This window comes from Lampris incognitus, chromosome 12 (assembly GCF_029633865.1).
Source record: "Lampris incognitus isolate fLamInc1 chromosome 12, fLamInc1.hap2, whole genome shotgun sequence".
Classification (NCBI taxonomy): Eukaryota; Metazoa; Chordata; class Actinopteri; order Lampriformes; family Lampridae; genus Lampris; species Lampris incognitus.
Window position 1 is genome coordinate 35,523,243 of NC_079222.1, and position 16,458 is coordinate 35,539,700.

Here is a 16,458-nt window from a genome sequence, read left to right on the forward strand (position 1 = left end):
GATAAGTGGGTGCTGAGTGTTGGGATTTCTCATGATGCAAGATCAGAACCAGACTGCGGTCTTGAATGTCTGGGAAAATTATTGTTCTCAAAACACGGATAAGCAAATCCCCCTACGGGCAATAAAGGTTTTATTCACACACAGAGAAACAGTCACATAGCGGCATATTTGACTGGCTCTGAAAAAAATTATCTTGCACCTATCCACACAAATGTAATCTTGGTCTGTTTTAATGTCCTCCCCTACTATACTGTGAAAATACAGTATATCATTCCTATAGTTAGCAAAAAGATAATTATAATGCTCTATAGTAGGTCTTGGAAACGTTATGTTTGTATGCTTATTTTATTAATAACAGTAATCCTGTAGTATTCTCAGTGCTATATGACAATAAAATGTTATAATTAACTGGTCATCATGATAATCTCATAGTATTTTCAGTTATCAGTGTATAATAGTACTATCTACGGTATGTTTGTTTAAAGTGATATTTCGATACAATTTAGGGCTAAATATCTATAATACCGCTAATCACTATAGCAACACTATAAAAACACTATCACATAATCATAAGTCTTCTGTAGATTAACTGTAATGAACTATAAAATCATTATAGCTAAATGTATAGTATAAGCATAATACTCTCTATAGTATTTATAACAATAAAAAAAAGCCAGTCCAAAAAACTACAAGAGAAATTATACTATAATCAAATAATATAATTATTATATAATCACACACGTTTATATAATTAAAAAATATAATTATAATATAATATACTATAAAATAATTAAAGTATAATGAGAAATACTACCGTACAATTGTAAGTTTTTTCTATGATATTTCTGTAGTAAATAATATTGCTTGTAGATTTATACCATAATTATTTTTCAAATGGGCAGAATAAAATATAATTTCGCCCAGCTGTAGTACTAGTGACTTTGTTCTTTTCCTAAACAAATTCTTTATTGAGGCTAAACCGGTACAGGACTCAAACGGAAATGACCCAGTCATCTGCCTTGTTGATGTACTGTTGGTGGTGTTGGCATGAATGAAGCTAGTTCCCAGGAAGACAGCAAGCACGTGAACACTGGCGTCATCCTCTGCCCAGATGTTTGATTGATTCCACATACAACGACAGTTCAGTGGTCTCCACCCATTTCTACAAAACTTTTTGCTTTGGAGCTCTCCACCCTCCAACCTGCAATGCATTGTGTCTGGCCTCATGAGCCCCAGGGCTGCAGCAGGATGCATGGCAGATGCTGCTACGCAATGATGCAAGTGTCATCACAAAGAAATATTCCTCCTGCCTGCAATTTATTTATATTGAGATCGTACACATAAAGTGTCAAATTTACAGGGGTTTTGTGTATCAACACTATCTTGTGAATTTATTTTCACTTCTCCTCTCTACTTTGACAATGCAGCTCCAGCTTTATTTCCTTTCTGGTCCCACTCCTCCTCCACTATCATTAGGCTGTGGTACTAGAATCGACAATGATGAGTTGTGCCCTTCAGAAACAGATGACACTGTTTCAACCAGTTCTTCCATCTATCCATTATCCAAACCGCTTATCCTGCTCTCAGGGTCGCGGGGACGCTGGAACCTAGCAGTCGTTGGGCGGCAGGCGGATAGACATCCTGGGCAGGCTGCCAGTCCATTACAGGGCCGACACACACACCCATAGACACACCTAGAGACATTTTAGTACGACCGATTCACCTGATCTACATGTCTTTGGACTGTGGGAGGAAACCGGAGCACCCGGAGGAAACCCACGCAGACACGGGGAGAACATGAAACCTCCACACAGAGGGCGACCTGGTATGAACCCCCCCCCCCAAGTTGGACTACCCCGAAGAAGAATCAACCAGTTCTTAAATTGGGGGGGGGGGGCAGATATTCCTCGTCTTGGGATCTTGGCATGTGTATCGGCCAACTCTTGCATGTTGATTATGGAATTTCTACTGTAAATAAAAAATACTAAGAGATATCACTGATGTTCACGACATGTAATTCTGCAATAAAAGGAAATGAAATTAAGTTTTCAAATAATTTAAAACAAAAAGTAATATGGATAGGATAAAAAGTAAATACAGGAGGTAAATGAAATTTTTCAGGGGGTTCTGTAAAAACAATTAGTAGGGCAGCAGCACATAAGACTGCGGAGCTGGTGCAGTCTGGGTAATGAAGTCCTGTGGTTTGGCTTTTAATTGAGGGCTCATTGAAGTTAATTGGCATGGACTACAACAGACGTCCCAGTACTGCTACAAGCAGACAGCAGCAGAGCTGGTGCAGTATACAGGTGCAGCACCCGGGGACCAACTCCACTTTGTCTTGCCATGCCTCGGTCAGGGGCACAGACAGGAGTATTTACCCTAACATGCATGTCTTTTTTTGATGGTGGGGGAAACCGGAGCACCCGGAGAAAACCCACCGCAGACATGGGGAGAACATGCAAACTCCATACAGAGGATGCCCTGGGATGACCCCCAAGGTTGGACAACCCCGGGGTTAAAACCCAGGACCTTCTTGCTGTGAGGCAACAGCACTAACCACTGCACCACCGTGCCACCCTCAGGTCACTGCGCCGGGTTGAGAGTACTCAAAGCATGACTTTTCTATACATGACAACACAAACATACAGAGAAGGCCACTTGGCTGCACATACTAGCTCTTAACACTGAAGTTAATGATTCAAACCCCAGTGTGGCCTCCTGCTCGACCAGGCATCGCAGGGTGCACGACTGCCAGTCATAGTAAAGTGTCCCACCATAGACACTCGTTGGTGGTGGAGCACCTACACAGCTGTGGATGGATCTAATGGAAATAGACGAGCATGCACATGCATAACATTCCTCCTGGAAAAATCGGCAGATAAAAGGAAGTGGTCGACTAGCTCCACATGAATCACTCGTGGAAGTCTACACCCTCCCCTACCGCCATAGGGGTATAGAGTATGGAAACAGATATGTCTACCTGTAATGAAAGGAGGAGAAACTACTTAACACATCAGAGGTGCTTTTTTCAGTCCTGTGGTGCATACATAACCTAAGGCTGCTGAATGTACTAAGTCATTACTTGCTTGGACTCAATAACAGTGACAGGGATGCACTGATACTGATACAGGTATTGGATATCAGGCCGATAAAGGGCTAAAATGGAGCATTCGAATCAGAGACTTTACCCAAGACTAAAATTTGACACTAAAAGCCATGTGAGTAACATGTCATAAATAAAAGCAAAATGGCTTGTTTCACTGCATTTTTGGCACATGGAAGACTGCATTTCTTTAATGTTGGGGGGAAAAAAACGGATTCTATATCAATCATTTTGCCCACTGACCCCAATCTTTGGTCTAAGTCTGCAAAGTTCAGTGAAAATAATAAGGTCAGTAATTGGTATCAGCTTAGATTCATATTCGGAATCAAGTATCATTCCATTCCATCCCATTATCCAAGCCACTTATCCCAATCGGGGTCGCGGGATGCTGGAGCCTTTCCCAGCAGTCATTGAAATCAAGGAGAAGCCGAAAGAGAAAAAGAAGAAGTCATTGGAATCAAGTATCAATGCATCCCCAATCATTAGTGTTTTTCATCTATGACACTGTCCTTGTTAACTTTAAATTTATTTCATGTTTAATGGTTTGTCTCTCATCACTACTTACAGAATTACAATATACTCACTGCCAAAGCAGCTCAAATTTAACTACTGACCTGTAGTCTATACGATAACTTGTAGTCAGTCACTGGCTTAAATCTGTGCAATTAAGAGGCCACAGAATACTAATGTCATTGGTAAATAATTAACTAAATTTCTGGATTGTTTCCCACCATGAATTAGTTTTGCATGGTTGGCACAGCTGCATCACAGGCACATCACAGTGCATGTCTGAAGGACATGCACTGTAATAATATTGGATAAGGGCATTGCAGCAATGATCTTCTGCAGGAGCCTCCAGATGCTAAATGGCCATCACACAATGAGCCTCAACAGCAGCTATCCTGTCACCAGTCCAAAGGCACGTTTCCATCAACATGTTTTGTTTGCTGTTTTTTTTACAAAATTTGAAGATGTACATAAAAAACATAAATGAAAATACCTAAATTGAAAAAAAAGCACCTATAAATATCGCAAAGATTTGCTCACTGATTGGAGAAGTTGAAGTCAGACGCAAAAATGTAATAAAGGGTGATGGAAATGGGGTTTCTTGAAAAATAATGACGTGGAGCATAGTCACGTCACGTGTCTGTGCTCGGCCATAAACAATTATGTCATTATGTGAAACGATATATGATACGTTTGGACAGAAAACGAAATTCAAATTTTTGTTGAGTTAACTCAAATAACAAAACGGGGGGGCGTTGCAGAGCCGTGGCCTCAGTCGGTGTAATTCTGGTCAATGCATTTTGTTGCCGTCTTCATCAGGAAGCATGGAATATTTGCCTGGTCTAGAGTGCTGATAGTTCCCCGGGGCAAATGCCGCAAAGTGCTGAAAATGATCCATTCTCTCTCGCATCTTTCACATTTAACAGTAGTTGTAAGCTGTTTTTGCTAAGCAACCTTTATCGGCACCATTGCACCCTGGATACAGGAAGCTGTTCTTTGAAAAACACCAGATGATGGAAACATGTAGTAATTCGCCTTTAATTTAATGACAAAATGTTTGCTGCATAAGGGACTCTCCACCCAGTGGTGTAGACGAAGGAGCACACTGTTTTAGTTGACTGAGATTCCCCATATTCGGCTTGATGTCGCTTGAATGACGTAAGAAAATAATCGTGGATCATGGCTTCTAAAGCTGTGACTTCTTATATTTCTTGCATTTGTGTATGACAAACAAAATCGTTAAATAGTGTCAATATAACATACACACTGGATAAATGCTAGTCTATAAATACGTAAAATATGTCACATCCTGTGCGCCTCTAATGATTTCACGGAAAAGCAATGGACATGCTCAGCAATCGGCAAACCCAAGAAAAGTTTTGAGTTTTCTTATTTTCTTGGGGGCTTGGGGGGAAATTTTCGACACTAATAGCAATAAACATGTAATATTTTATCACAAAAACATTCCCTCATGTAGCTTAAAGATTTGCGATATAGCTCATCTCATCTCATCTCATCATCAGCCGCTTCTCCGGGGTCAGGTCGCGGTGGCAGCAAGCTAAGTAGAGCACCCCAGATGTCCCTCTCCCCAGCAACGTCCTCCAGCTCCTCCTGGGAGAGATCCCAAGATGTTCCCAGGCCAGGTTGGACATGTAATCCCTCCAGCGAATTCTGGGTCTACCCAGGGGTCTCCCCCCAGTTAGGCTTGCCTTGAAAACCTCCAAAGGAAGGTTTCCTAATCAGATGTCCAAACCACCTCAACTGGCTCCTTCAACGTAAAGGAGCAGCGGCTCTACTCCGAACTCCCTCCGGATGTTCAAGCTCCTCACCCTATCTCTATGGCTGAGCCCAGACACCCTATGGAGGAAACTCATTTCAGCCGCTCGTATCCGCCATCTCACCCTTTCAGTCACTACCCAAAGCTCATGACCATGGGTGAGGGTTGGAATTAAGACTGACTGATAAATTGAGAGCTTTGCCTTCCGGCTCAGCTCCGTCTACACCACAACGGTCCGGTACAATGTCCGCATTACTGCTGATGCTGCACCAATCCACCTGTCAATCTCCCGCTCCATCCTACCCTCACTCGTGAACAAGACCCCGATATACTTGAACTCCTTCACTTGAGGCAACAACTCATCCCCAACCTGGAGGGAGCAATCCACCATTTTCAGGTGGAGAACCATGGCCTCAGACTTGGAGGTGCAGACTCTCATCCCAGCCATTTCACACTCAACTGCAAGCCACCCCAGTGTGCACTGGAGGTCGCATTTTGATGATGCCAACGAAACCACATCATCTGCGAAGAGCAGAGATGCAGTTCTACGGTTCCTAAAACAGATACACTCCTCACCTTGGTTGCACCTTGAGATCCTGTCCATGAATATCACAAACAGAATCACAGACAGGGAACAACCTTGGCAGAGTCTGACACCCACCGAAAACCTGTTTGACTTTGTGCCGAGAATACAGACACAGCTCTCACTTTGGTTATACAAGGACCAGATCGCTTGTAACAACTGCCTCGGCACCCCATACTCACGCAATTTGCGATATATTTGAACGGAAACAGTGAATGACATCACTGCATGACAGAGCACTAGTTTTTTGTTCTCCTATTCTAGTCTGACAATGTCACTGCTGTTGGGCATGACTTAAAGACCCATTGTGTGCCCTCAGTTGTTCCTCAACCCACACTATGACGCATTTCATTTCAGTCTTTAGACTCCCCTTCCCTGTACAATAAGATCTTCTGTACATGCTTGTTCTGTACAGGATTCTTTAAGCACATTATGAAGTAAAATCCAAATCCAATTTTATCTTAAAAGTCAAATATGTGAATCCATGTTATTAAAAAAAACTGTACTGTACATTTTGCAATACTTGATAAATATTTGTTTTCATCTTCTTTGCTTCTACCTTAACGTGTTACTATTTTTATATCAACTGCAGGGCATCTTAATTGCTGAACAAATTCGAGATTGCTTTTCTTTTATTTCTGTGGCCATGGTTTTGTCAGGAATGCACTTTGTTTGAATAATAGGCAAAGCCTGTGCTACTTCGCTCACTTGCAAGTTAAGCTGACAAGAACCTAGTATTATGGAGGGGATGTCTGCATTTGGACAATATCACTAAGATTTACTGCAAAATACAACTTAACACTAGGTTGTTAAATTTATTTTTAATGGCATGAACGCTTGACCTCGACAATGAAAGGTATTTCTGGTTATCGGTGGGATTTTAAAAATGACTACTTTGTCAGTGAACCTGGGTATCAAAAGGGGTGAGTGCATGCAAGGTTAACACATGGCAGCAACTAGGTGCTGAATCCACTTAACAGATGTTTCCATCCACTATCCAAACCGCTTATCCTGCTCTCAGGGTTGCGGGGATGCTGGAGCCTATCATAGCAGTCATTGGGCGGCAGGCGGGGAGACCCTGGACATGCCGCCAGACTAAAGTTTAAAATTTTGTTTGCCAAGTCAGTAGCATGCTTTCGTGAAATTTAACTTGTCACATTGTTACAAGGTATTTAACAAATACCACTAAGTGAGTGATTCAAGGTCATGGCATTTGCATATAAGAGTAGGGCTTGGGCAATATATATCGATATTATATCGATATCGTGATAAAAGACAAGATATCATCTGGGATTTTGGATATAGTAATATCATGAAGTGACATAAGTGTTGTCTTTTCCTGGTTTTCAAGGCTGCATTACAGTAAAGCTATGTGACTTTCTGAACTTATTAGACTGTTCTAGCTGTTATATTGTTCATCTCTATGAATGTTTATCAAACACGTCGTTGTGCAAATATTTTGTGAGAGCACCAATAGTCATTGCAACAATATCGTCAAAATATTGATGTTGAGTCAAACTGTCTTTATGCATGCTCAATAATCCAGGTAAGAAAATCAGAGGTTGAATCAGTTCATCTGGACATGTGTGTCATCACTCATCTAAGTGTGACCTCTTTGGTCTCAACTGGCTGGAGGTATCCCCACCCTTATAAACAATACACTGGCATAACGACCGAAAACCAGTTTCATATGCAAATAGTCACAGAGGATTTGGGAATGTTTGCAATCACAGCACTGTAAGATGGCAATAAATGTACTCTTAGCCCCCCCCTCCCCCGGTTCAGGGATGGAGGGATCTTTCAAGGATGAGGGTGTGCACATCCTTGATAGGGAGGAACACTGGTTTGAACGGGGAGTCAAAGAGGCCATCTATGTGATGAGGGAACGACCATCCCTGAACCCGGGGGGGGGGGGGCTAAGAGTACATCTGTCACCATCTTACAATGCTGTGATTGCAAACATTCCCCAATCCTCTGTGAATAGTACACACTGCCATTGTAACTCTGGATAATGGTCACAGAAATTTGCATATGAAACTGATTGCTGGTTTGGGTCGTTATGCCGCTGTATTGTTTATAAGGGTGGGGACACCTGCAGTCAGTTGAGACTGAAGAGGTAACTTACATGAGTGATGACATGTGTCTGTCAATAAATGTTGTGTCCAGATGAACCGATTCAACTTTCTGGGGTCACGAAATTCGGAGCTGTTTTATAAGGGGTCAAAAATTTGCAAACAAGTGGCCTGTTGTCAACACACATCTCTTAACTAAGACACCTTGCTATGGATATTTTAGTGTTAATGGATTTCACATAACAGAAATGACCACCTCTTGTTTTAATTTAGACAAAATAAGTACGTCTAACAGACGAAGAAACAAACCATGGCACATTAGATGAGTGTACACTGGATGAAACTTCAGCATGCACACTTGGTGATCTCACACTCCTTTGATGAGATCATATTCTACAGCATATCCAGGCTGTCTGCCAAAAATCCAATGATGTAAGCTAGGAGAGTTACAGCCAACTTATAGTTTAGCATGAATGACAAAGACCATAATTCTTTTGAAATTCAATAAACAATCTGTTCTTTCGAAGGTCAAGCCTTCTTAACTATTTGTGGTTTGTGACCCCCCCCCCAAAAAAAAAGAGGAAAGAAGATCAGCAGAGTCTAAAGGACTTTGTCTCGGGATGTTCCTCTTTTGAAATACATCACTTTTATGAATACAGATTCTAAGTTATGGTAATTTTGGTGTGCTAGTGTTCTGCACTTTCCAATTATGTCCCACCAATAAGCTCGCCCAGGTCTATATTGGCAGATGGATCAGTGATGAAATACTTGTTTCTCGTGTCATTCCAACATGTGCTGGGCTGACTGTGTCTACAGAGGAGTGGGACGACAAAACACGAACTGTACTCAATAACAGCTGTGGAAATTATTTCCCCCCACGTAATTCCACCTCCAATTGTTCTATACTTTTACCGACTCCCTTCTAACCAAGCCAGCTGAATCGTCATTGCTAGCCCGGACCAGATCATATTACAAGCTTGTTAGTGCGGGTAGCAACAGATGGCAGCTCACAGGCTTAAGGGGAACAAAGGGCAGTGGAAGAGGGGACCATGAGGCAGAATGACCCGATATGACATGCATTATGGACCTCGTCACCCTATGGTCACCGTCCGTCTGTCCCTTTGCAATGTGTCTTCTATGAGAAGTGAGCTCAAAGGCTACTAGGCCTCTGAATACAAAAAAATGATTTTTTTTTATTCTTCCCCTACCACCATGTAAATTAAAAATTCATCAAACGACTGATACCTAACACTTTACATAGAAAAAAAGGATATTCTATGTGTGTCCATATACCCCGATAAGAAAGGGATCATTTCACCTCTTGGAGATATCTCTTGGCCCTCTCCAGAGCATCCTCGTACCCTTTCCGCCTCAGCTCGCTCAGGTTCTCGTAATACTCGTCCGTGTCGTCGCTCTCGGAGAACAGCACCTGCGAGAGTATCTTCCAGCCGCAGGTGTCCAGGGCATGGCCCAGGTACACCTGCAGCTGGTAGCACAGCGCGTCCGTCTCCCGCTGCGACATCTCAGGCGCGCCGAACAGCACGGTCCACATGCCGGACTGCTCCTCGGGGAACGGGGGCAGGCACGGCTCCAGGTCGGAGTTGACGGCGCAGAGGTGAAGGTGGGCCGCCCTCATGTCCTGGAACGAGAACAGCCCGGCCCAGCTGTAGTCCTCGCGGCCAGCCTCGCCTCCCCCCCGGCCCCCATCGTCTGCCGAGAGCGGCTCCAACACCTCCACGTCCATCACCTTGGCTGTCACCAAATCCCACGAACCCACCGCTTTGCTCACGCACTCCGGCGTGAGACGTTTCTTCTCGTCAGCTCGGGTCTCCGCCGCACCGTTTCCTGCGGGCCCGGGGTTCGACCCCCCGTGCGCAACCGGGCCGATTTCCTCTTTTCTCTTGCCGAGGCCGTTCTCCGCCACGGGGGCCGCGGGGCCGGGGCGTGCGGGGGGACGGCCGAGGAGCGAGTCCCCGAAGGTGGTCTGCCTCTGTATTGTCCGGTCGTGGCACGTTATGGCGAACTTGCCCTCGATCTCGTTCCACGCCACGATGAAGACGAATTTGTGCCTCTCTTTCTCGTCGAACACGTTGGGGCGAACGGACACCCACCCGGACTCCAAGGACTCCTCCATCGTGAACGACATTGTCCGCCGAGGGGGGGGAGAGCAAAGTCGAGTAAAGTTAGCTTAGTCCCGACAAGAGAAGAAGAAAAAAACAAAAACACACCGTCTCTGACGTCGACGCTAAAAGGGGCAACGGCTAGCCGGTGTTAGCCGGGGACAGGCTAGACAATAAGACCTTGTAAGCTAGCGGCGCGCAAAGCGGGCAGGCTGATTTTCTCTTTTTTGGGGGGGGGGGGGAAGAGATCAAAGTCTACGCGGCTTTGTTCTCACATTCGTCAGCCGAAAACATACCGAAGCCTGGCGACGTTTCCCCGGCCCGAGTTTGGAGCCGTGACGGGGAGCCGAAGTGGCCCGACAACACTCCCAGAGAGCTGCGTCGGACGACGGGCAAGCGGCAGGACCTCCTCAGGTGGGTCGGCGGACCACCCGCTACGCTCATCTGGCCTGGCGCTTTGTGCACCCGCGGACAATGCGGCTCGCGGGCACGTCACGTGGTGCGGTTGTTTACAAGCGTTCGGAGGCGCGTCCTGCGAAAGCTCCCCGCGACAACACGTTTCGGCGCGCAAGCCGAGGGCGCGCTCCTGTCGACGACTCTCCCCCTCAGCTCTCGCTATTATTGTTAGTATCGTTATTAGTATCGTGGAAGCACGTGTCTGTCACTCTTTTTTTTTAAATCCTCTGCTGACGTCATTTTGCACGGGAAGCGTAAACATCCGCACGTGGACAATTCCCTGACGTCGGGCACGCAGAGGACGTCCTGACGTTGGGCCCCGCCCCCCGTGCCCGACGTCCGGAAGTGAGATTTTTTTTCTCTTTCTTCAATAAACTTTTAATGTACATTTTCGGGAAACTTACAAATATATATATTAAAAAAACGATCAGCGGTTAACGTCACAATACGGTTTCCAGACAACAACGGTACAACCAAAAGAATACAAAACAAGGGTATGCTGGCGCACAAGAAAAAGGGGAGAAAAAAAGTCACGTGGGGAAGTTTCGAGGCTCCGTGTGTTTCCAGCGTCTTTACAGTATCGAAATAATGTCCCACTTCTATTTTAAATTCTTGTGTCCTTGCATTTTTTTTCTTTGCCCTTTTGAATTTATGTATAACACGTTTCCATAATAAAATCAAATGAAAAAAAGTTTCAAAATAAATGTTCTAAAAGTTTCAAAATAAATGTTCTAAAAGGTTCAAAATAAATGTTCTTGGGACGTGTCGTTTAAAAGCAGAGGCCTTCGGACTTGTGCAGAGTTTCGACCGGGTGAATATCGCCATCTTCTGAACCAAGCCTACAATACATTATGGATGAACTGCCTTTCTGTCCCAAGTACACCCAGCTGCTGCCTGCAGCATGGAGCGCAGCTGCACGTTCGTCGGGCAAGCCCCGCCCACTTTAAGGTCAGGGTTAGGGGAAGGGGTGTAGCCCCGCCTCGTTCTGCAGGCTGCAGCTGAGCGCTGCTCGTCTGTTCTGCCACGTAGCAGTTTGATATGAAGTGTGCATCAGGCGTGTAGTTGATGAAGAGCAATCTCTTCATCTGGCGAGAACGATACTTGCTTTATCAAACACCAACTATTTAAAAAAGGAGAGCAGGATAAGTGGTTTTGATGATGGATGGCTAGATGGATGGATGGATGGATGGATGCATCAGAATCAGAAATTATTTTATTGCCATGCGCATCACATGCACTAATTGGCGTTGTTGGTGCAATTGAGAAAGCAGGCAAAATATTGTCTTAAATAAAATAGAATAAGTATGTGATACAATAACTACTACTACTACTTTTGGCTGCTCCCGTTAGGGGGCGCCACAGCGGATCATAATTTCAATCTCTTCCTGTCCTCTGCATCTTCCTCTGTCACACCAGCCACCTGCATGTCCTCCATCACCACATCCATAAACCTCCTCTTTGGCCTTCCTCTTCTCCTCTTCCCTGGCAGCTCCATATTCAGCATCCTTCTCCCAATATACCAGCATCTCTCCTCCACACATGTCCAAACCATCTCAATCTTGCCTCTCTTGCTTTGTCTCCAAACCATCCAACCTGAGCTGTCCCTCTAATATAGTCGTTCCTAATCCTGCCCTTCTTCATCACTCCCAGTGAAAATCTTAGCATCTTCAACTCTGCCACCTCCAGCTCCGCCTCCTGTCTTTTCATCAGTGCCACTGTCTCCAAACCATATAACATAGCTGGTCTCACAACCATCTTGTAAACCTTCCCTTTAACTCTTGCTGGTACCCTTCTGTCACAAATCACTCCTGACACTCTTCTCCACCCACTCCACCCTGCCTGCGCTCTCTTCTTCACCTCTCTTCCCCACTCCCCGTTACTTTGGACAGTTGACCCCAAATATTTAAACTCATACGCATTAGTCACCTCCACTCCTTGCATCCTGACCATTCCACTGTCCTCCCTCTCTTTCATGCATAGGTATTCCGTCTTGCTCCTACTGACTTTCATTCCTCTTCTCTCCAGTGCATACCTCCACCTCTCCAGGCTCTCCCCCACCTGCAACCTACTCTCGCTACAGATCACAATGTCATCCGCGAACATCATCGTCCATGGAGACTCCTGCCTGATCTCGTCCGTCAACCTGTCCATCACCATTTCAAACAAGAAAGGGCTCAGAGCCGATCCTCGATGTAATCCCACCTCCATCTTGAACCCATCTGTCATTCCAACCGCACACCTCGTCACTGTCAAACTTCCCTCATACATAGTATATATATATGTGTGTGTGTGTGTGTGTGTGTGTGTGTGTGTGTGTGTGTGTGTGTGTGTGTGTGTGTGTATGTGTACACGGATACAGGAAAAATATCTTAATGCATAGCAGTACAGGCCTGTTTCATGCATCTCGCACTCATTCCAACCACACCTCACCAATATATATATATATAATTCACTATTGTAACGAATTCAAGGGGGCAAACACAGGAACTGCCGCGGCCGGGACGCGAACCCGTATCGCCCACAACGCTGGAGACATCGCTAACCGCTCGACTAAAGGGTCCGAACTATTAACCAATGGCCAACGTGTCCACTCATCCATGCACGTTACAATGTGTGTATATATATATATATATACACACACACACACACACACACACACACACACACACACACACACACACACACACACACACACACACACACACACACACATATATATATATATATATATATAAAACAGATATAAAATTATAGCCGCAAGCAGCAATTGTCAGGGTACAAACATGTGGATGGGGTAAAAAGGATGAATAACACCAAATATGACTCTCAGGAGGAGCGGAAGAAGTACAAGAAGAAAAAGCAGGCGACGAATGAGAGGGATTTTTACGTACAAAGCTCAGTTTACAATAAATGTTCTTGTAGGCTTTTATGTTGCCATGTATTTTATAACCCGTAAGTAATAAACCATGCATTTCATCAGTATATCTTAGTATGTGTCTCCACCATTGTCAAAACTTAGAACTAGCAATTGTTTTTCATGCTCAAGTTTTGAATGAATTTCTCTTCCATGGAAAACATTGCTTCCATTTCTCCATCCTCAAGCTTGAGATCTGTCATTAGACAAGTGATGTCTCAAGTTGTCTTGAATGGCAAGCATTTCTAGTTGGTACACATTCTATCGTTTGTCTACCACTCACATGGTGACATTTTGTTCTGCACATTTTTATCCTCCAGGTCGATACCCTGGAGGGGGATTATGCATTTAGTCATGCAGCTGCATTCTTGTGTTGGTATTCCGTCAGGACCAGCAGCCTAGTTGATTTTCATCATCCTGGTGGCATCCTGGACTTCTCTTAGACTAGGCGGTGCTGCCATGCCCTCCTCTTTGGCTTGTTGAGGGAGTTGTTGGAGGGCATCCATTTCAGGGCGAGAGTCCCAGTTTAAAAGGTCCTGGTAGTGCTCTTTCCACCTCTCTTTGATTGACTCGTTGTCTGTTAGCAGTGTGTGCCCATCTTTGGAGCGAGGGGGGGGGGTTAGACGATGATGGCTGGGACCATATATTGCTTTAGTAGAATCGAAGAAGCCTCTGGTATCCCCAGTGCTTGATCTCAAGGTCATTCTTCGTGCACCACTGGTTCTTCAATTCCCTGACCTGACCCAGCTTTGCACGGCTGACTTTGCTCTTGCAAGGGTAACTCGTTTATTTTGGCAGTTGATGTCATTCTGCCAAATGGTAAAGGCTTGCCTCTTGGCGTTGATTAACCGTTGGATTTCCAGGTCATTCTCAGCAAAGCAATCTTGGTGGTTCTTCATCTTGTGTCCAGGAGTGGTTGTACAGGTGCCGGCGATTGCAGTCCTGAGCATATCCCAGTGGCTTTCAATATCATCTGGGTATTGCTTGAGGATTGATGTACTGAGCGTGGCCTGGAACTGTTGATGAGAGGAGGTGTCAGTAAGTCTTCTGAGGTTGAGATTTGTGCGGCTCTGCTTTTTCTGCACCCTTCTTTTCCGGTGAAGTTGGATGGACAGGGTGGAGCGGATAAAGTGGTGGTCAGTCCAGCAGACATCTGCTCTGATCATCGCTCTGGTGTCAAGTACCTCGCGTCGGTCTCTTTGACGGACAATAACGTAGTCAGTGAGGTGCCAAATGTTAGAACGAGGGGGGCCTCCAGGTTGTTTGCTTCTACGTAAACGAAGGGTGGTGCCCGGATGTCACAGTGTTGAAGAAATCATGCAGCCCTCACACAGAGACCCTTTTCATTGACTGTAAACCATTCTATTCACTGCGGGAATTTTCATCATTTATTCTGGTCTGTGTCTATATCCCGGCCCAGGCCTGTGTTAAAGAGACGTTAAAACACCTGATCAAATTCCAAACATAGAGCGCAAATATTGAGACTCCCTCCACGAGCTGCCAAAATACATACAGCACGTTAAGTGTCCCTCCAGGGACAAAAGCACTCTGGATCATCACTACGCAATACGCCCAATACAGGACGCTTATCGCTCTGTTCCCCGTGCATGCCCTGGGCCTTTCTGATTACTGTCTGATTCATCTTCTCTCAACCTACAGGCAGAAACTAAATCTGCAAAGCCTGTGGTTAAAACTGTGAAGAAATTGATCAGTGAGTCAAAACTGGAGCTCCAGGCCTGCCTCCACTGCACTGACTGGAGTGTTTTTGAGGCTGCAGCTGCAGATCTGGATGAACCTACTGACACTGTGACATCTCACATCATCTTTTGTGAGGACATGTGTGTGCCCACCAAAAACTGTCTGTACCTTCAACAACAGTAAGCCCTTGTTCACAGCATAACCCAGGCAGCCTCGCCAGGTCAAAGAGGAAGCCTACGGGAGTGGAGAAAGGATCGGATATAAAAAAAAGAAGAAGAAGCCAGAAATGCACTTGCAAAGGAGAGCAAAAGTTGCTACTCTGAAAAATTGAAAAACAGGTTTTCTGCCAAAGCCCCAGGATCAGCCTGGAGAGGTTGGAAAGACATTACCAACTACAGGAGACCATCCCCCCACACTGTAGAGAACCATCAACTGGCTGACAATGTGAATGGGTTTTACTGCAGGTTTGAAAAGCAAACTTTCACCGCACCCCCTCGCACCCCCTTTCACACAACTAACTGCCAGGATCTGCGTTGAGGACGTGCAATCACCTGGGCAGAACTCTGGAAGGCAGAATCACGCTGATTCAGGTTTTTGGGCCAGTCGGTGTATGATGTCCTCCTGAGCCCTTCCAACCTGTTCAGCTGGGGCCTGGCGGACTCACCTGCTTGCCAACTCTGTCAGAAAAGGGGATCCTTGGGGCACATCCTGAGCTGCTGTCCACAGGCCTTGGGAGAGGGGCAGTATCGTTGGCACCATGACCAAGTTCTGCAGGCAGTAACAGACACCATCTGCACTGGGATCAGCTACAGTAAACAACAACAACCCAAAAGCAGGAGAGAAGCCCCAGCCCCAGCCAATGGCCCAGGTTGGGCTGCTTGCAACAGCAAGGGACTGGCAATTCCTAGTTGACCTAGGGGGACAACTGAGTTTCCTGGACACCATCACAGCTACCACACTCAGGCCAGACATGGTCCTGATGTCCGTGGCAAGCAATCAAATGGTTTTGCTAAAGCTAACTGTCCCCTGGAAAGATCAGATGAAGGAGGTGCAAGAAAAGAAGAGAGCCAGGTATGCAGAGCTGGTAACTGAGTGTCGGAGGAATGGGTGGAAGGCCCACTGTGAGCCGGTTGAAGTGGGCTGCAGGGGCTTTACAGGCCAGTCTCTACATCGGGTCCCGGGACTCTTGGAGATTTGTGGGGTGCAAAGAAGAGCTATTAGGAATATC

General features: G+C 45.4%; 1 protein-coding gene across 2 annotated transcripts in view; it reads right to left on the reverse strand.

Moving 5' to 3' along the window:
• Positions 1–10,761, reverse strand: part of jmy (junction mediating and regulatory protein, p53 cofactor) — a 43,906-nt gene extending 33,145 nt beyond the window's left edge. For both annotated transcript variants that reach the window (XM_056290546.1, XM_056290545.1), the window contains exon 1: positions 9,361–10,761. In XM_056290546.1, the coding sequence (XP_056146521.1) occupies positions 9,361–10,188 (828 nt within the window). In that variant the 5' untranslated portion in view covers positions 10,189–10,761. The remainder of the gene's footprint in view (positions 1–9,360) is intronic.
• Between the last annotated feature and the right edge of the window lie 5,697 nt (positions 10,762–16,458).